Source organism: Podarcis tiliguerta, assembly GCF_965153285.1.
Source record: "Podarcis tiliguerta genome assembly, chromosome: 5".
Lineage (NCBI taxonomy): Eukaryota > Metazoa > Chordata > Lepidosauria > Squamata > Lacertidae > Podarcis > Podarcis tiliguerta.
The window spans coordinates 59,087,694-59,108,742 of record NC_139538.1 but is presented as its reverse complement, the minus strand read 5'-3'; the positions used below and the strand labels follow the sequence as shown (position 1 = coordinate 59,108,742).

Sequence of the window (21,049 nt, the reverse complement as noted above, 5' to 3'; positions counted from 1 at the left end):
TCATTAATAATGAAATTTGCTATTAATAGGCTCAATTATTATTCATAAAGCTGTGTTTGCCAAGAAAGTTTTATATCCAGCAAGAATTGATGCAAAACTTTGGGATGAATGAAGTAACTATTCGCTAATTTGCCACTTTCAAAACCCAAATGCAAACGTGTGATGTTGAAATCCACAGTTTTACCAGCCAATTAAATCTTGACCTCAGGCTTCTCCTGAGCTTTCTTTGTTATATCGCCTCTCCACTCATGAACCGTGTTCACGTCCCTTCTCTTATTCCAGAGGTGCAGAGAATGGTGACCCAATAACTAGTCCTCTCAGGGCTCGCTGCCCAGTTGTGGAATGCTCTCCTCAGGGAAGCATGCCTGGAACCTTTGCTGTTTGCTTTTAGGCGGTTAATTCTCTGCATATTTTTAGTGGGGTGGGGTTGAAGTAGATTTGCTTTTTTATGCATGTTACTGAGAACAGTTTATTCTTATTCCTGTTGTAGATCTTGTCACAGACACAACCTTTCCTCATACATTCTTGCACTGTTGTGAAAGATGGACAGAATCCAGTTGTTGCTTTTGCACTCCTGGAAGAATTTGTTTACCCAGTACAGTGGTACCTCGGGTTACATATGCTTCAGGTTACATACTCCACTAACCCAGGAATAGTACCTCAGGCTAAGAACTTTGCTTCAGGATGAGAACAGAAATCGTGCTCCAGCAGCGGGAGGCCACATTAGCTAAAGTGGTGCTTCAGGTTAAGAATAGTTTCTGGTTAAGAACAGACCTCCGGAACGAATTAAGTACTTAACCCGAGGTACCACTGTAGAGGCATCTGCTAATGTAAGAGGTGAAAGAGGCAATTTTTGCTGACTGCTCTTTCCCAGTTACCTTCCACCCTGTACTCTTCTTACCTCAGTTACCTTCCACCCTGTACTGGAGAGTCCCTCAACTTCCCAGAGGCATTTTTCTTTTGGGGTGCCTGTGGGGAATGACAGGACTAATAAGCAAAGTTTGCCTGCCCTTCTCTCCCATTAGCAGATGCTTCCATTGAATCAAAAGCTCTTCTGTTAGTGTAAGAGCACTTCTGTGGGTTCCACCCAATGACTACAAAGTTATTTGACTGATAAATAGTGAATATGTGAATTACAAATCACCTAGTGTGCTAAAACAGCCTGTATAAGATAAATAATGCAAATGTTGCTTGTAGTATTAATTCCCCAAAGAGAGTAAAGTTCAGTAACAATTCAGTGGGACTATGTGGGCTCTAAATGAAAGAGAATGGATGCCACATGCTCCTATCTGAAAAATACATCCACCTGATCTTAATTACACATCGCCCATTAAAAACATTATTCATGGAGAAGCTTGAGTCACTACAATGCTGATCAGCACCCTTTTCCCTTTTATTGTTCCCAGAAGCAACCGTGCTCCATCATTCTCTTAGCCCCTGCCATGTGCTTCTGTTTGAAAAACGGAACTTCCATCAAAGCAGGGTTTGTCTAATCAATGAACCTTGTCAGGAGCCAGGCAGGTTTATGTAGCCATCACAGGCTGGTCTTTTGGTACTTCTTGAAATGATAGGCTCTCTTGCCTGCAGACATTTCCCAAAGCCTTCCCAGCCTACAAACACAAATGTGACCGACCGCTATAAAACAATGGCCTCTTGTCTGCTGGCCCCTCCCAGTGAATCGCTGGCAGATGGGAGCAATCAATTCTTTACCAATAAACGCTATCACTGCCTCAAACGCAACAGCTGTGAAGAAGCTTAACAGATGTAAGGGCTTTTTAAAATGGTAATTAAAGTGGTTAACCCTTATAGTCTAGGAAGATGCCACTAACTAGAAGCAAAGGGGTCTCAGAAGAACTTTACGGACTTGAAAAGCTCAGTAATAGTCACTGCTGAAAAGAGATGCATTTCATAGAATAATATGAGTTAGAAGGAACCACAAGGATCATCTAGTCCAACCCCCTGCAATGCAGGAATATGCAGCTGTCCCATTCAGGGATCAAACCTGCAACCTTGATGTTCTAACCAACTGAGTACCAAAAATATGGGTATATGTTTGTCCCAGGCAAATTTTGTGAACCACTGAATGGTCCTTTAAATATGTTTCTTGCATAGGTATTTCACCACTTCTTGGACATATACCAGTGAATGCTAACTGTCTCATTTAAGTGATGGTCAGTGTTCACATCTGTGAGTTTTAAAGCTTTATTTTAAAAATGCCTGAGATTTTCCTCATTCACATGTGAATGTCAACATTTAAGACTTTCACTGTACCAAGCTACTGGTGCCTGCATGTATACAATCCATACAGGCATATTGCGGGGTGAACAAACTTTGATATATTTTAATACGCACGCTTTCCTATTATACCATCTTATTCCATTGTTTTATTGTATATCAGACAACACCTGGATTTCTTTTTTTTTTGTTAAAGTTAAGCAGTATAGAAAATTTCTAAATATATAAATATTATTTCCATATAGAGAAAATCTGGAATGTGTACTGGCTCTGAAACAGAGCGTTATATTTTTAATACTAAGTAACAGTTCTGTAATGAGTGAAACATTTCAACTTTCCATAAAATTTGGTTTTCAGATTTATCTGCCTAAGGCCATTTATTTTTCCTTAACACAACTGGATGAGGTGCCCTCTGATGAAGGTCTGCTTGCTATTGACATCTTGACTGACCATTTTAATAAAGCAGAGGTTTTGGGTTTTGTTTTTTTTAAAAAAATTGCTTAGTAAAGCCCAGCAGGGAAATTTATCAAATTGTTTGCCGGTGGGAATAAGTGAAACAGTAATGAGAAATTGAAACTTCACTATAACCAACCTATTTTCCCAACTGTGCTACAAAAGCTACATTGGGCTCAAGCGCCAACCATGATGTCATTATTCCTGCCTCAGGAACTTCGTCTAATCTCATCACAGAAGGTTGTAAATTCAGTCTGGCAGTGTCAACTCCAAGCATTTCAGCTTCTGTAAAATGGCTGGAACACTGAAGCAGAAGTACCAGACATCCCGTGCTTGTAAATGTTCAGGCTTTTTGTTGTTGTTGTTGTTGTTTGCTCAGGGTTAATCTCCACTGCCATATTCATTTATGCATAAAATCTTCAAACACATTTTTTAAATGAAGTAGTCATTTGAAAAAGGTTAGAATATATCTAGCATTTCAGTCTGAAACCATATCCACTTTCCTGTCAGCAATTAGCAACACAGCTAAGAGAAGCCCAAAGTGCTCTGTTAATCACAACGACCACCTTTGCACATCACAGTAAGCCGCAAACCATCGTTTACTGGACATGAGGAGATTGCAGCCTCTTAACTCCTCCCTTCTTGTATTGGGAAGAAGCAAACCTTGAAACATGAGATAGCATTGTGTCACTCCAAATAAACAATGGTGGTAAGTCAGCATTTGTTCTTGATTTAGCAATCACGGTTTATCTGGAATGAAACAAATCACAACCCCTGGTTTGGATGTAATGTTAAGCCAGGGATTGTGTTTTGGTCACATACTAGGAATGAGGAGGAAGGCAGCCCAGACAGGCATTTTCAAGGTAAACCAGGTGTGGGGAGCATTTGGATCTCCAGATGTTGCTGAACTACAATGCCCATCAGCCCCAACAAACATGATCATGGATGATGGGAATTGCAGTTCAATAATACCTGCAGTTCAATAATATCTGGAGGGCCAAAGTTTCCCCTCACCCACACCTGATGGTTAGCTAGGTTTAGGTAAAGGTACCCCTGCCCGTACGGGCCAGTCTTGACAGACTCTAGGGTTGTGCGCCAATCTCACTCAAGAGGCCGGGGGCCAGCGCTGTCCGAAGACACTTCCGGGTCACGTGGCCAGCGTGACATCGCTACTCTGGCGAGCCAGAGCCGCACATGGAATGCCGTTTACCTTCCCGCTAGTAAGCGGTCCCTATTTATCTACTTGCCCCCGGGGGTGCTTTCGAACTGCTAGGTTGGCAGGTGCTGGGACCGAGCAATGGGAGCACACCCCGCCGCGGGGATTCGAACCGCGACCTTTCAATCGGCAAGCCCTAGGCGCTGAGGCTTTTACCCACAGCGCCACCCGCGTCCCAAGCTAGGTTTACTGTGACAAACAAATAGAGCCCATGTGATGGTCAATGGATCTTTTAAATACAGCAGTACCTCAGGTTACATATGCTTCAGGTTACACACTCTGCTAACCCAGAAATAGTGCTTCAGGTTGAGAACAGAAATTGGGCTCTGGTGGTGCAGCAGCAGCAGGAGGCCCCATTAGCTAAAGTGGTGCTTCAGGTTAAGAACAGTTTCAGGTTAAGAACGGACCTCCAGAACGAATTAAGTACTTAACCTGAGGTACCACTGTATAGGTTTTTCACAATGGGATTTCAAGCTGAATTAAGTTTGGTAAAGTAACAGAATACTCTATAGTTCAGGTTCCCCAGTTATTAACCATATAATATTACAAAAGATAATCTTTACTTTCAAGAAGTGGCTTTCGTCTACTAAATTGTAAACCTTGCCACATTTTATAACATGAAACTTGGGGAAAAAATGTCAAAATGTATCTATATTCTAGATGAATAGCATGTACATTTATTTAAACAGGCTGAAATATTGCACACACTTACTTGGAAGTATCATGGAACTTAGTGGGACTTACTGCTGAGTAATATTTGTATGGAATTGTGTTGTAAATTAAATTTGATGAATGCTTGACCTAAACTCCAGTGTCTCCTCTACCAAAGTATAACCAATAGCTTATCGCACGGATAAGGACTGAGCATGCTCAGTAGCTACATAATATTAAATGCAAATGAAAAATAAAAGGAAATGGGGGAAGGGAATAGAAAAGGACTATTATGGAGGAGGGAATACTGACTGGCTAGAACTGAACAGATGCAGTCCTGGGAATACCGCTGCAACTTGGTGTGTAGCATCTACCAAACCCTTTAAATATGAGATAATGAGATTTAACACTACACGACACATATTATTGGTTGGAGCGCCCTCAAGTGGATGACTGTAGAATGGGAAATAAATACATGTAACTCTAAAATGAATCTGTTGCTTTTGGCATTACTTTCTTATACAGTAATCAAATATGCTTGGGATCATCTCCTAAGTGAAGAAAACAGCTGCTCTGCTGGCATCCAAGGAACTTCAAGAAATGCTACTGGATTTGTGATTTTTGGTGGGAACAACTTCAACCAACATATTTGCCTTTGAGCTAGTTTAGCCCAATGGAAATTTAGTGGGATCTGCCACACAAGCCAAGCTGCATTTAGGCTGTGGTCCTATGCAATCTTATGTGGGAGTAAGTCCCACTGAAATCAGTGGGACTTACATCTGAATAAACATGACTAGAATTGGGCTGCAATGCCACAGTGCTTACTTCCTGAAGCAAGGAAATAATGGGTGGAAGTTACTTTTAAGTCAATATCATTAGGAAAGATTGTACTTAAGTGCGCTATCTTCTTAATCCGTTTTAACTCATTGCAGTTTAGGCTATCTCATTTGTTTGAAAGCAGTTTTTTTGACTGGAATCCAAGACTTCACATCTCCAAAGAATAGCCTTGGGGTGGGGTGGAGTTTGGTGATGCATGGGTGGCAAGCAGCATTGGCAAGCAACACAAGCCGGGCCATGACACCTAGTACTTAATATTTACATATATCTATCTAATTTCCTAAAGATTCAGAATTCAGCTGGAGAAAAAATAGCCTCCACTGGAAGACAGTTAATGCATGAAATAAGCCAACCAAACAAAAATAGTTATGGGTTTTAGATAACCACTGAGTATTTAACAACATTGGTTTGCATAAGGAATAGGCCATTAGAATGCTTGCTTGTAAGGTGGTGAATGAGTACATAAAATATCAGCTTCTCACCTTTGGGCAACTCCTTGAACTTCAAATTTATTTCCAGGAAATTTGGTGTTTTGACTCTGTCCTCTTCTCTCCTCTTCTTTTCTTCATCTTAGAATATATCTGTATAGGCCTTTTTGTATATCCAGTATTGGTTGCTTTTTCTCTTGGCAATTTTATGTGCATTGTTTTGCATCCTTTCGGTTTCTTCGCTTCTCAGGTGACACTTCCACCAACATTCAAGCCAAGAGATCTTGTGCTTTCTCATGATAGTAAGTTAACGTTCTCAGAGATTTTTCCATGACAGACCTTACAGATCCAAGCAACTTTCAATTTCTTATTTCAATCCCACTTCAGTTTCCCCGTACGCTGATGTTGGTGGCTTCATTTCATCCAGGAATTCAAGTGCATTACACCTTAATCATGGTGCTATTTTTCTACTAGTGCTGTAGACAAACTTCAATGAAATTTTAGAACAAATCTCTCTCCCGCCCCCCATTTTAATGCCTGGGAATAGTTTCATATAAATGATTTCATGTGTAATGGGAATGAAACATGTATTTCTTAAATGATCACCACCAAATACAATTGCGTGTAGTTCCCCATTTCTATTGGTTAAAAAACACTTTGAAATACAGTACCGTTTTTGTTGTCGTTCAGCCATTCAGCCATTCATATTTTCGCCAGCCTGGAGTTCTCTGAGAATCTTCCTTCAAGACATGTATTTAAGCAACTATGAATAACAGTACAAAGGACCGAAGTACAAAACAGGACATGTTCACTTCTTTACAGAAGCAGTTTACTGCCTGCTTAGCAGGGAACCAAAATATATCCACTTCATCTGAATGAGTTTACTGCTTTTCATGTAAAGCTGAAGTTGTTTTTGAGCAGCAAAGTCAAGGCTTCCCTTAGAGAGAAGCCAGTAGTTGTTCATCAATTGGGGGTTTGTTTGTTTTTTGGCTTTCTTCTTTGACAATTCTAATACTAGTTTGTAAAAAGTTACACAGTTACACTTATCAGAAGATCAGACTTCACTCCAAAATAAAATCCACACAAGTTGTTCTTTATAAAAATGGTCAAAAAGAGCAGATCTCCAGTCTTTAATGTCCGAATACAGTACACAGCCTAGTTTCTTGAAAGGGCAATGTCTCTTTCCTTTCCAGCACTGGCTACCATTGTTATATTGTTCCATATGAGACAGATTTCCTAGATTTCTCTCTGGGCTGAAAGAAAAAATATATATACAATAGAAGCTAAGTTACTTATAAAGGTAGTATGAAACAAGACCTCTGTGTGTCTCAAACACATACCCCACTCCTTTGGGTCACATTTCAGTTGAACTTCCTTGGCCTCAGATAAACTTACTGGGGGGGGGGAGAGACCCAATGTGTCCAAGTGATGGGGAAGATGAAGGGAGAAGGCAGCAATTTCACAGCTGAGGAGGACCCTATAGGAACAGGATGAGGAGCCAACTGTTTCTGCCCCAGGCTCAGCTGTGATGCCCCACTGCTCCCATCTGGGCACAGGATGTACCACAGGGGTGGGCTAATCACTGATGTATTGGGCTTTAAAAAAATAATATTTGAACAAAGCACTCAGTAAAAAGCAAGCTGGAGCATATTGGATGATACATGCACTGGTCATTTGATTTCTGAATATGAATGCCTATTTTTGTTAAAGTTATTTAAGACACTGATGGCACAATCCCGTGCATATATACTTAGAAGAAAATCTAATGGCGTCCAGTAAGGCTTACTCCCAGGTTCCTAGGGCTATGGGAGGAATTCAGCACAGCACTATTACCATTTTTCCATCGGTAAGCATTTCTGATGAAACCATTTCCCCTCTCCTTTCCCATATACTATTTTTGGGTTCTCCTTATATCCCAGAGTTGATTTAGGGGAGGTGCATGGACATATGGTGGTGGGTGGGCGGGGAGGGAAGGAAGCCCCATTGCAATACAATTATTTAGCTGAATCCATCCCTTTGTTCAATGGGACTTGCTCCCAGATAACTGTTTCTTGGACTAAAGCATAAATGAACATACAGTCATTCTTTGAGCAGATAAGGTATTTCGTCTTCTTCACTTTTTCTAGGGAAGTCTTGAATTCAGTATTTAAGTACAATTTTTTTCTGCTCTGGAATTTCTAGTCTGAAAGCCAAGTCCACCAGGTCATCTAGAAAGCACAGCATCACCTTGCCTTTCAGATTCTTTGGCAAGCCAACCGGGGTGAGTCCGGGCTATACAAGATCACATACAGCTTTACATAGCTGGCTGTCAAGTGTCACAGGATCGAGCCCCCCACAGGAGGTTGCCAGGAATGGATTAGACAAGGAAAGTTCTTACCAATGCTGTTTATTCAATATACATAGAGAGAGGCTTAGAAATGCAGACACCTGGGGTAATGGCGTTGCTCCGAGTGAGCCACCACCCCCCTCCCACTTTCTTATTATGCGACATCACTATGGGTCCTGAAAATGTGCCTTCTGCCTCTGAGCTTTCTGCTCTCCTACTTTCAATGCCTGCTGGGTTCTGAAAGAGGGGGCTCTGGAATGCTTTCTAAAGATATTATGTCTGTCGGCTATCTCCCCTCTGGTGCGTCTTCTTCCTCTCCCATTATTTCCCAGCTTTCCCCCTCATCTGCCTCTGAGCTGTGATCTCCCTCAAACCCCTCTTGTAATTCTGAACTGTCTTCTTCTCTGGAAGGGACAGGCTAGGGAGGCGGTCTCTACCATTCCTCCTCTGCCCAGTCTCTGACACCGGCTTTGTGAGACGACAGAACCAGAGTGTAGCAGGAAGCAGAGGAGAAAGAGAGAACTGGAAAACAAGAAACTTACCTCTTGCCATTGTGTGGGTGTACTATGACCAAAGAATGAAAGCTAAAGAGAAAAATAAAAACAAAAATAAAAACTAAAAATGGGGGGGAAACAAGGGAAAGGAAAGAGAGAAAAAGAAATTACAGTAAGCCTAGTGAGAAACGAGCAACAACTCGAGATAAGAGCAAAGCACAACAGTCTGTGGAAAAAGAGATGAAATAAGCAGCAATAGGGCATAGTTCCAAATTGATCAGCATTTCCATACATTTCATGCCCATGAACAGTATAGAACAGACATTCTCAACTTGGTGCCTTCCAGAAGTTTTCAACCACAATTCTGATCATTGCTGCCTGACCATCAGCCACAAAGACTGGGGCTAATTGGATTGGATACCAAAACATCTGGAGGGCGTCAGGTTGGGAAAGGCTGAGAGATAGAGGCTTGAAACTGGAACCCAAGAGGTTCAGAAAATGATGGGAAAACAAGTTAAATGAATCTTTAGTTCTCCTTCCACATAATTTCCCATAATTGTTGCTGCAATGTCTCTGGATTACTGCCTTTAGCTGCTGGTTTGTAACTTTTAATGTAAATGAGTTATATGTGAGATTATGGATTTTGTGTATTGCTTCTGCCCCTTGGTGCTATTGTAGTTATACATGTTACTATTGTTATTTCTGTTGTCTGGTTTCTGACCATAATAAAGATTGTTTGATAATGTAACGTGAAAAGGGAAATTTATGGCTGCATTTCAACTTTTCATCAAAGTATACAGATATAATAATTATTATTATTATTATTATTATTATTATTTATTTATTTATTTATTTATTTATACCCTGCTCCTCTGGCTGGGTTTCCCTCTGCCGTCTTCCTCAATTCAATGTCAAGTTAAAATTTCATGCTCTCTGTGATTTTAATCCCTTTAGCAGCAGGGAAAGTCTAGTATCTGGATAGCACAGTTATATTTTTAACGATGCAGTCCTATAAATGTCTGTTGAGAAGTAAGCTTCACTGAATTTACTGGGGCCCCTTCTCACATGGGCATATTCCTTGCCCTTTTCATTGGTTCTTATTTCCCCCCCCAAATAAAATTCACTAACTCATGAATGTTACATCATGACAAGAACGTGAGCCCCTTGGCGCTACTGCAAGTCGAATACAGAACTCCTTTAACTTTTGTTGTTTCTCCACAGCAGGGGAAAATCTCTTTTACTCCCTGTGGGCCAGATTTGGCAGGTGGGATGGGTAAGGGCTGCTCTTATGTCCTCTTGCACAGCCATGCTCCTCTGGCACCAAACACTTTGCCAGTGGAACAAGCATACCACTAAATGGCTTCAACGTAGTGCTACATTGGATATAGCCCATTGTCTCCTGGCTGTTGCCTTCCTACCTGTTCTTTCCCTGAGGCCGCATCCACCCTACATATTTAAAGGAATTCTGGGAATTTCATTATATGAATATCCTGCCTTTCCTCCAAGGAACTCAGTGTGGCATACAGCGTTCTTCCCACCACAACTAGCACCACCCCATTTTAGCTTGACAACAGTCCAAATCAACAGAGGTTGATTAGGCTGAGAGAGATTGACTGCCCCAAGGTCACCCAGAGAACTCCATGGTTGAGTGGGGATTTAAACCATTGTATCCCAAGTCCTAGGCCAATACCATAACTACTACATACATAAACTAGAATGAAATAAATTATATGAAAACATATTCATGCTTGAAGAATCATGATTTGACTTCCAGAAGCCAAAATGCCAATTGAGTAAGAAACCATCCCTTTTCTACAACCCCGTATGAATGTTCTTAATAACACTTGTGACTGAGCAGGTAATGATCAAGGCAATTCCTCTGTCCAACCAGATCATTAAATGAGGCTGTTGCAAATAGTTATATACAAATCCTACTGCAATAGGCACACCTTATTATTCACATATTTCAGGGTTGTCCTTACTATACATACCTTTTCTTCTAATTCCTTTATTTGTCTTTTTTGAGCTTCGATTCTTTCTTCTAGCTCTTTAATTCTCTGTGAAAAGTAAAATTCTGCATGAATACTACCATACTGGTGGGTAAGATTTTAACCAGAACAATTTTTCAAACACTTCAGGAAGGGGCTTAGCCAGGGGCTGTGATGCAGACATCTCTGACTCCTTGGATATGTACAGAATTCTGATAAAGTTCACAATACCTCCAGAGCCTTGGTTCACATGAATGAACTTACAGGTCTGTGGCTGCAGACAGTCTTTCAAGTAACTTGGTCCTGAGTTGTTGCTATATAACAGTGCGGAAGAAACTCGGGTGCAATGAAAAGCCAGTGCACCTCTTTCACAGGTTTTCCTCTGCTTGAGGGAGCTTCTTCAACATAGGAACATAAGAAACGTCCTGTTGGATCTGGCCAGTGGGCCCATATAGTTCAGCAACCTGTGGCCACCCAGATGCCTGTGTGAAACCTGCAAGCTGGACACAAGCGCAATGACACTCTCCTCTCCTATGGTTTCCAGCAAGGGGAATTCAGAAGCATTGGAACATTTCCTCCTGCCCAAAACATACCTGTTGCGCATGCTGAATGTGCTCCATTCGTTCACGGAGGATCTGGGCGTCCCTTTCACGGAGCTCGCTCATCACCTGACGCTTCCATTGTTCCACAGCGTTCTTCAGCTTCTCTCTTTCGTCCTCTGAGAGGATTTCGGACATTTTGGCTCCCGCTTCCTGCTGCAGGGCATCGTAAAGCATGGCTTCCAATTCTAAAATGTGCTAAATGAAAAGGGAAAATGATTTGTTCACTGTGAGGCTTGTTATTTGCATTACACTCTTGGAATACTTGCTGTGTGGCCTTTTATTCCTTTTCTGTGGGTGCTTATTGTGTTACAAAAGCCAGTTTTCATTCACCTCGTACAATAGCATCGCCACCCAAATATCAGACCCTGTTCATAACTAATTTAATCTGGTTTTGCCCTTTCTGTGGAAAATCTGCTAAGTTTTTTAAAAAAGAAAACCAGCTGCCAAAACTCTTTTTCTGATAACTGAAAGTCCTTTGTGCAATATTCAGCCCCCGTTTGGAAGTACCCTGAGTCTAGCATGAAAGTGGGTCTGAAATATCCATTGTGTAAGGTGTGGTGAAGAGGGAGATTTCAATAGCTAGTGCAAAACATGGTCGACAGATTGATTGTGAAAGCAAACCAACACCAGCATATCACGCCTTGCTTGAAGGAATTGCACTGGCTGCCAGTCTGATACCATGTCAAGTTCAAGGTGTTGGTACCGACATGGAAGGCACAAACATATGCAGCTCAGCTCCAAGTTACTTGAGGAAACCGCTTACCCCTTTATACCCAGTAGGTTACTGTGGTTTGTCATAAAATTTCTTCTCAAGGTTCCAAAGAGATCAGAAGCCCACTCCACAGAAACTTGGGGCAGAGTTTTCAGTGTGGCTGCCCCTGCTCTGTGGAACAGCATCCCCAGGCACACACCGTTTGTGCTTTGTGGAAACAACATAGGCCATTTTTGTTTCAACAAGCTTTTCCAGCAGGGTGAAAAGGTCTCTGCCTTAAATGTTCACTTTCCATTGTTTTAAAATCTGTTTTCGGGGGCAGTTCTGTACGGTTTAAAAACTACTTCCACTGATTATTTATTTTATTTTATGACTGCAGATCACCTTGAGACATATTATGAAAAAGGAGATTCATAAATGAAATGACAACAGAAATAAATTCAATGGAAATGGGGGGGGGGGAAGCTCTGGAGACAACATAGTGTCTGAGTGCAAGAAGGAGATCCATTTTGCACATCAAAGTCTTACTTAGCTGCTGATATAGATGTGCAAGAGTGATGGGTAGTTGGGTCATGCCATGTCTGCCTAAATTGAGTACTTCCAGTTAAACTCCTAATCATTCTATTTTTATTTAAATGGACATGCATTGTTGAACAAGCAGCACTAGGTCATAGAAAACAACAAATGCCTCCATGACTGCTTGTCATCAGCCACCACCCACTAGATAGATTCACTGGAATATGCAAAGATAGCAGGGAGAGCCTTTTATTCGTGAGGAATAAAAGTCCTCGGAGTATTCTGGATAAGCCTCTTCCTCTCACTTTTAAAGGTGTGGGTGGAATGTGTTTGATATGAAATGATTTCCATATTTCTGCCACGTCTCCGACAATAATACAGAGAATGTTCTGTGGTGTTGCCCTGTCTAAGATAAGGCAGAAATCCCTTCTGTGCGTTAGGCAAAGTCTGCAGGGAGCTTTCATTTCACACATCAGTTCATAATCCCTGATATATTGTTATGTGCGCATAATAATGTAGAAGCATGATAACCTGAGTCTCTGTGCTAGAAAGAGGGAGCACAGAGGGTTAATCAGCTATGTTATGTCCCTCTATCAATGGACACTTCTCAGACTTGCAGCGATAAACTTCTTGTTGCCAACATTCTTACTGATCCAACTTTTGTACCTTTGAAAGCAGAGTGGAATACATAAATTAAGTATGGAAAACTTTCCCTTTCATTTTGTCTTAATGCCAGGGGGGAAACCCTGCCCTGCTTTTTGTACCAAACCAACTCTCATGATCTCTTTCACCATGTACTCAGAATCACTGTCTCTTCTTAACATGAAAGGGCATTTGCAAAGTGCCTTAGTTAAAAATCCGGCATTTTTCTTAAGAGAAATTGTAGCAGCAATGGAGTTCCTAAAACAAAGAGTAGTTTGTTAAAGCAGTATCCCCTATTCCTTAGCACTAAGTTGATCATAATTCTTTGAAGACTCATGACACAATCAGAGAGTAACTGGGACTTATTTTGGATGAAATGCTCCATTAAGTCTGTAGTAAAGTTAGTACATTTCAAATAAGCTGTTCTTTGGTCAAGTAAAGAGCGAGGTCTTGTGGGAAACCAGCAAGCCACAAGAATTATGGGAAAGAGGTCTTGTTGCTTTAACCTTGCAGACCAACAGACTCCTAGGGTGTGAAAGGCTTATCTAGGAAGGAAATTCTCCAGTTGATTTGGAGTCCTGACACCTGGGGCTCCAACTATTCAGACTTACATGGTGTGGTTATCAGTATTTTTAATTACCTGGGAATGTGCATCTGTCAAACATCTACAGAAGGGAGGAAATCTTTTGATCCCGGTTCTGGGAACTTAATGAGCTCAGCTGTCACAAGTTAAAATTATTAGCCCATAAGCTGGTCATTGGTGAATTTGAATGTAATCAAGAATTGTGATTGGGTCTGGGTTCTGGTTCCACGTGAGATTTGTGAATAAAGATCCTAAGAATGGCTGAGAAAGGCGCGCTCTGCAACCTGCAAATCCGCCCGGCTGTTAGCATACCACCTTGCTAGCAGTCGTCCTGTTTCAGAAAGAAACTTTCTCTTGTACTATGTGCCTATCTGAGGGAAAAGCTAAGTCCAAAGCCTGACTTCTTGGTTATGCTTTACCTAACGAATTTCTGCCTGCAAGTTTGTGGAAGCAACTTGTAGAGTGGGGGCAACTGGTAACAAAGGAGCATAAGTCTTCTCCCTTGGACTGTGTCTCCAGGTACCCCCGAGTCAAGGGAGTGGTGGCAGCATTTACCAGCTCTGTTGCGTTTTGTTTCTGTAAAAAAGTAAAGGACTGCCAGCCCCGCTCCAGAAACCTGGCCCAGCCGGAGAGCAAAGGCAGGTGAGGGAGGGGCGGGTGGCTGGGGACCTTTACCACAAAGTCATGAAACCGAGTCTGTAACATCTGTTCTTCAACACTCAATTTTAACTAAAAGGCTTCTATCAGCCGATGGAATATGGAATGGTCACTCTCATTCAGGTTGTTTGAATCTTCCAAGAATTTAATCTTCCAAGAATTCAACTTACCTTATGTGCTTGGTCTAAGGACTGCTTCCTGTAATCAAGTTCATCATCCAAGTATCCCTTTTGTTTACTAAATAGTTCCTAAAGATGGAAAGAGATTTTGGTTATACTGGCTATTTTTCTATGTGCTATGTGGGATTCGTTTTTAATTTTTTGTATAAGTTCTTGTATTACCTTTTCATTTTCTAGATCTATCATCTTCTGCTGTAGAGCTGATTCTGTTACTTCTATCTGCTGCAGCCACTACATAGACATGATGAGAGAAAAAATCCAAGTCAGATAAGCAGATTTGACAAATGAGTAGTTGTCAGAAGTTCTCTTTTATTATTGCTCTCATATTACTGATCAATTAGACACAAAACGAAGATGCTCCAGTATATTGCTAGCTTATAAACCACAAACAAAAAACAACAAAATGATCAACTAGTTCCTTGAGTATGGTAATGATTACCAAGAATGCAATGAGGATATTCTGAGTATTGCATTTGCTGTTGAACAGAAGTGTGGAACCTCAGATTGCCCAGGTGAGAATGTGGCCATTGTTCTGAAAAAAGATCCCTACCCCTTGTCTTGACTGCACTTAAGACTGCTGCCCATAGGGTATTATGAACAGCAAAATGAAGTGCTAAGTTATGACAGCTATGTAGTCAAAATGGGGCTACCAAGGACAAAAGAGAGCTATCAGCATGCTTTGGAGAACATGAACTCAACTCACAGGGACTGAGCATGCTCGTGGCCAAAGAATGCTGAATATCTGTAAGGTAGGGGAACAGAAATTGGAGGGGTGTGTGTGAATGCAATGGAGTGCCCTGAAAGCTGGCGCAATGAACAGGAGTGACTCCACACTGTGCCCGTTCGTTACAGGTCCCACTTGTATCAATTCAACTGTCATAGACATTTCTAATGAATAGCATTCAAATGGAAATGGTCTTTTATGATGTTAACCAATTCACAAGGTATTCTTTGGCTTACTTTGCCTTAATCACGCAGGTGCCAGCGGCAATGGTCGCCCTAGGGGCATCGTCTCAGCACCATCTGCCCTTGACTGTTAACCAGAAGGTTGGTAATTTAGGCCCACCCAGGGACAGCTGTGAGCAGGATTCCTGGCTTGCCAGGCTAGAAGACCCTCAAGTTCCCTTCCAACTCTACAATTCAAAGATTCTCTGTAGCTCTTCCTCAAGAACAAGAGTGTCCCAATATATGTGCTACACATTGTAGTGCTAGTATAAAAATGCTTTGCCTTGAGGCAGGAAATGGCCTTCTGATGCACTATTCTACATGTTCTGGTGGTGGCATGGGGAAGAGAAATGCATGGGGGCCATTTCAACCAGCATCTACTAAGTAATGTGTAGTCCAGGGGTGCTTCCTCGATTTTCAAATGAATTGTTGACATACTGCATATTGGGCATTGGTACCAGGGCTGTTGTTGTTTGTTTTTTTACTTATTTGATTTCCCCCAGAAAGGGTAAATCTGAATTAAATGGGGGGGGGGCATAAACAAAGCTAGCATTTCTAGGCCAATAACATTGCGGGTGCTGCAAAAAACCTGCATGTGTGAAAAGTACCAATTTCACAATAAACACCTGTATGGAAGCATTCCTCATCTTAGAAACAGCTTTGAATGCAGGGTGGACGAGGAGTGGGAAAATATCAGCCCTACCACTATACTCCCACTGATCATGACTGTGCTACATCAGAGAAAGTGCTCACTGAATAGCTCTCAGAATGGGATGGGGGAACCATGTTCATTACCTTTTCGGCCAGTGTCAAAACAGTCCGCGCTTGTATAACAACTACTTGCTCATCATTCGTTAGGTTCTGCAGCAAAAACAAAACAGAATTGTCATCAGAGCACATGCCTTTTCATCTTTTTGCCATAGCCAAATTATGTCAGGAGAGCAGAGCAGCTCTTGGCATGGTGGCATCATGCTGTGTTTTCCTAGATCAAGTAGGGAGAACCTGTTGTCAGACTCAGTTCCTACCAGCCCCAGCCAGGAAGGACAAGGATCAGGGATGAGATGGGAATTGTGTCCCACAACACCTGGAGGGCCACAGGTCCCCACTCTCTGACCTGGATATTATGGAGCAAAAGGAAAAAGACTTATGGAGATACAGCAGCTCCATGCCTCACATGACCTAGCCCTGCTTCCCAAAGAGCACTTTTTTTTGCACACAGGGAGGTTCTACACATAGCCAAAGTCTTCTACACTGCTCCTTTAGAGAAATCGTAAGTATACAGAAGAGAACTGCAACTCAGATCTACAAGCATGATGTACAGAAGAAGCCAGCAGTAGTGGGTGGTGTTGTGCCGCTGCTCCCACTTTCAGGGATGGCACGAGGGCAGGGCAGAATAGCAGAAGGGTTGGCAGCATGCAGTTGCGCTAGTGGAGCCAGTCTAGTATTTGCACTGGTGTGCCCACACAGCCCCAAGCTTACCACTGCCTTGCCCCCGCCCCCAGTAAGTAGCAGCAATGCTGCTGTAGGTGGAGTGGCCCTTCCCCATGGTGCCAGCAACTCCTGAAATAGACAGCAAATGACAAAGATGCAAATGCCAGCACTTTTAAATCCCACTGATTTCAGTGGGAGTGATGAAATCAGCCAGGCTCCATCTTTGTGCGGATCATCAAATAAACCAACAAGCAGTCCAGCAGAATTCACTTGTAACTTGCACAGGGTCAGTAGTAAGCTAAAGAGTTTGACCAGGAAATAAGAATTTATGTAGCACAATTTTGTACCATTTTTTAAAGAAATAATTTAAATTTAGTTCACCTTAGGCTCTATTTTGTTTGACAGACTGAAATTCTCAAAATTATTAAAATACTTGTCAAAAGAAGCAAAAAACAAAGACCGAGAAAGCGTTAGGGGGAAATAGAAAGCGCGTGCCCACTCATGAATTGATTTTGCTTTTTTAAAGAAAAGTAGCGTAAAATTAAATAGCCAACATTAAGGTGGTGTGGAAAAAACCATAAAGGACCTTATTGGCATATAATAGCAAAGGGCATGCAAATATTGACCTGTATTGACTTGTCCCAAACAAAATGTAAGAAAAGCATTTTTTAAAAAATGGATGCTAATTAAAAGATGCTTGAGGTTATTTAATGCTATCTGGACAAAAGGACAAAACATACTAGTAGGAACATGCACAATTCATTAAATGAACATACACTTACGGCGTTATCCCCTAAAATGTCCAATTTTTTCATCAACTCTGCTACTAGTATGTCCTAACAAGAGAGAGGTACACAAGGCACAGAATATCAGAAAAATGCACAATGCTTTGTTGAGATGAAGCAGTAACACAGAAAAAAGAAAATAAGAATGACTTACTGTTACTCCTTCTGCCTCACAGTAGACCTGGAGGGGGCTTTTCCCTTCAGTAAAAGGAATGTGATGAAAATTGATAGCTGGAGATCTTCTTTCTCGCTCCTGTAATCAAACCAAAACTGTGTTGCTTTCTTATCAGCTTAATTAAGAATGAGCTTTCATAAATATAAACCATACGTAAGCCAAATATGTAAGAAGGTGACTGTCAATCATTTGGAATCTGTATAGAAGGAGAAGCATTGGCTACTTTGAGATATATCTAAGGCAGGGTCAGCAAACTTTTTCAGCAAGAGCTGGTCCACTTTCCCTTAGACCTTGTAGGGGGGCCGGACTATATTTTGAAAGAAAGAAAAATGAATGAATTCCTATGCCGCACAAATAACCCAGAGATGCATTTTAAATAAAAGCACACATTCTACTCATGCTGATTCCCGGACCGTCCGCGGGACAGATTTAGAAGGCAATTGGGCCGGATCAGGCCCCTGGGCGTTCGTTTGCCTATCCATGATCTAAGGGGTGTGATGGTGTGATGTAATAGTACAAATGTGGTGTATAAATGGTACAGGCAAAAAATTATTGTTCATTGCAGAACCTTTAATCTAAGAAACTCCTTCTTAGAGTTTCTGAAACTCGGGCATACAGCAAACATTGGATAGCGAGAATATGCAAAGACAAACGGGGAAATCCAAGCATCTCATCCGTTGCATTTTCAGTAATAAAAAAACCACAAATTTGAGTTTCTATATATATTTTAATGGAAATCCCAAAACTCTTTTGTCTCCAGTCATTATTTTGCAAAAATATTCTGGAAGTTGCCTGGTCCTCAACTAACACATGTAGAGAAGAGAGCCAGTGTGGTGTAGTGGTTGAGAGCGGTAGTCTTGTAATCTGGGGAACCGGGTTCGCGTCTCCGCTCCTCCACATGCAGCTGCTGGGTGACCTTGGGCCAGTCACACTTCCTTGAAGTCTCTCAGCCCCGCTCACCTCACAGAGTGTTTGTTGTGGGGGAGGAAGGGAAAGGAGAATGTTAGCCACTTTGAGTCTCCTTAAAGGGAGTGAAAGGCGGGATAAAAAATCCAAATCCAAACTCACCTTAGCTAATATGGGCTTAAGGAGTGTCTTGGTCACTCTGCTCTGTCAGAAGTGCACAAACAAATGGACTGTTCCTTACCAGTCATTCAACACTGTGCATGCACAGCGGTGATGGGAAGCATAATAGAGAAATATGTGACATAAATTCAATTCTGGGCTGCTAGGGAGAGACAAGGCCTTTGGAAGTGGCACTATACCTGATGATACGATTTGTTTGTCAAGCCCAGTGTTCTACTCTGACTAGCAGTGCCTCTCCAGTATGGATGGCAGAGAAATTTGATTCACTGTGTATTTAAAGCTAAATCTATCAAACTCACACTTTCTGAAACAATATGTGAACCAAAACACAGCTATCCTTCAAAAGTTGCACCTATCTGAATTTTGCGATGAAAAAAATTCTTCAACGGAACAAAATGTTCACAAAAATGCATATGCTAGGGGGTAAAGGAGAAAGTAAGCATAAAAATGATATCAGGGGGAATTGCTAGCAAAAAACAACAACAACGTATACATTAGGTGAAATTTTATTCAGAGAAATTTTCACTAAAATGCTGCTGAATTTTCATAAAGTTTTTAAAAAAACAAACCAGAAATGGCTGCAAAACATGGAAAACTGAATTTAAGATTGGGAAAATGAGAAATGGAAAGAATCAAAATTGGCAGATCCTTCCATCTCCCCTCAAAGGACCTAGACAAAGGTATTTTCCAAGAGCTGCTACTTGCTCTTTTGAACTGGAAATGCCCATGATTAAACCTTGGAACTTTTGTATGCAAAACATGCATTTTTCTACCATTCAGCTCCCCTTTAAACTTTTCAATGTTATATTTTTTCTCCTAGTATAAAAGAAGTATGGTGTTTTTAATATCTTCCTACACTTTCTAATTAAGATAATGCAGGTGAATATTGCATCCTGTTGATGTGCGGAGTCCACAAAGCATCTGCGTTGGGTTAATTTATTTAGTAAACATATAGATCACTCCCTATATATAAAACATCTCAAAGTAGATTATAGTAAGGAGCCAGACTCTAAAACAACAAAGATTCAAGGGCTGTTGTCAATGTACAACAATTCAATATACAGTGCAGATGATATTTAAAAACTAGCAAATAAAAACAATTTTAAATAGAAAAATCCCCCCAAAACCCAGACTATAAAATACTATAAATAATAAGCTGTATGATCCAGGACCAACAGTTAACATGGCTTTGTTTCTTTGTCCATCTAACCTCCATTTCCCTTTGTCTGCTTATGTGCTCTTTATAACTGAACTATCACTATTTTTACCCACACTTCTGAAGGTTTGAACAGTACTTTTCCACATCATAAGGCATTATTAAACAGGCTAAGATTTCAGCGTGTTGCTGTAGAGCTAGAGAATGGTCGGCTTTGGCTGCAGGCATACCACACATTTAAAGCACATGCCTTCACCACAAGAAACCTGGAAACTGTAGTTCACCCTTCACAAAGCTACAATTCTCAGCACTCTTTGAAAACTGCAGTTCCTATAATTATTTGGGGTGGGTGGGAAATGCCACATTAATGTATATTGTGCACACAGCCTGGGGTTTTGATTAAAAGGATCACTGCAGTAGCATCATGTCACAACCAGGGGGTGTTCAGCTTGCATGTTGAGCAGACTCACACTATCATTCATGGTGCTGCATTACAGCAAGTCACTACTATTACATCTGCAGATGTAGCAAAAGGTGGTGCAGGATCGACCAAGGGAGAGCATGATGGAAGTGATGCTTGGCATGCCTTAGTTACTTGTACATTATCTCCAAAGCTCTTCTGACACTGCGATGCCATCTGACTCGGCACAAAGGCAGATGTTCTGTAATATTTGCCACCAAATGATTGCCGCTGACATGCAGCACAGATCTGTCACTCTTGCTTCATGAAAGAACCCACTGTAGTTACACTGGTGTTTGTTGCCGATTGCTCAGTTTACAGCTATGCATACCCACCTCTCATTACGACAAAGCAAACTGGAAAGGCTCTGTGGCCCATACTCACTTCCAGTTCTAATATCCTAAATTCCAAGAGTTCGTTTTGATCTTTAGCATCCTGAACATCATGCTTTAACCGAGCCTCTTCTACCTCCATCTGTTTTATCTGGGAAAG

The 21,049-nt window shown here is 41.4% G+C and overlaps 1 protein-coding gene across 18 annotated transcripts in view; it reads right to left on the bottom strand.

Moving 5' to 3' along the window:
* The window catches only part of JAKMIP3 (Janus kinase and microtubule interacting protein 3), a 106,817-nt gene that overhangs the window by 13,341 nt on the left and 72,427 nt on the right, over nt 1–21,049 (bottom strand). For 7 of the 18 annotated variants that reach the window (XM_083443488.1, XM_083443498.1, XM_083443500.1 and 4 more), the window contains 10 exons: nt 20,942–21,040; nt 17,835–17,933; nt 17,672–17,731; nt 16,260–16,325; nt 14,682–14,750; nt 14,511–14,588; nt 11,222–11,425; nt 10,632–10,697; nt 8,689–8,730; nt 5,875–7,073 (listed from right to left, as the gene is read on the bottom strand). In XM_083443488.1, coding sequence (XP_083299614.1) covers nt 7,029–7,073; nt 8,689–8,730; nt 10,632–10,697; nt 11,222–11,425; nt 14,511–14,588; nt 14,682–14,750; nt 16,260–16,325; nt 17,672–17,731; nt 17,835–17,933; nt 20,942–21,040 — 828 coding nt within the window. In that variant the 3' untranslated portion in view covers nt 5,875–7,028. Of the gene's footprint in view, nt 1–5,874; nt 7,074–8,688; nt 8,762–10,631; nt 10,698–11,221; nt 11,426–14,510; nt 14,589–14,681; nt 14,751–16,259; nt 16,326–17,671; nt 17,732–17,834; nt 17,934–20,941; nt 21,041–21,049 lie in introns of all 18 variants that reach the window. The other 11 variants (XM_083443502.1, XM_083443504.1, XM_083443494.1 and 8 more) reach the window with 4 other exon arrangements.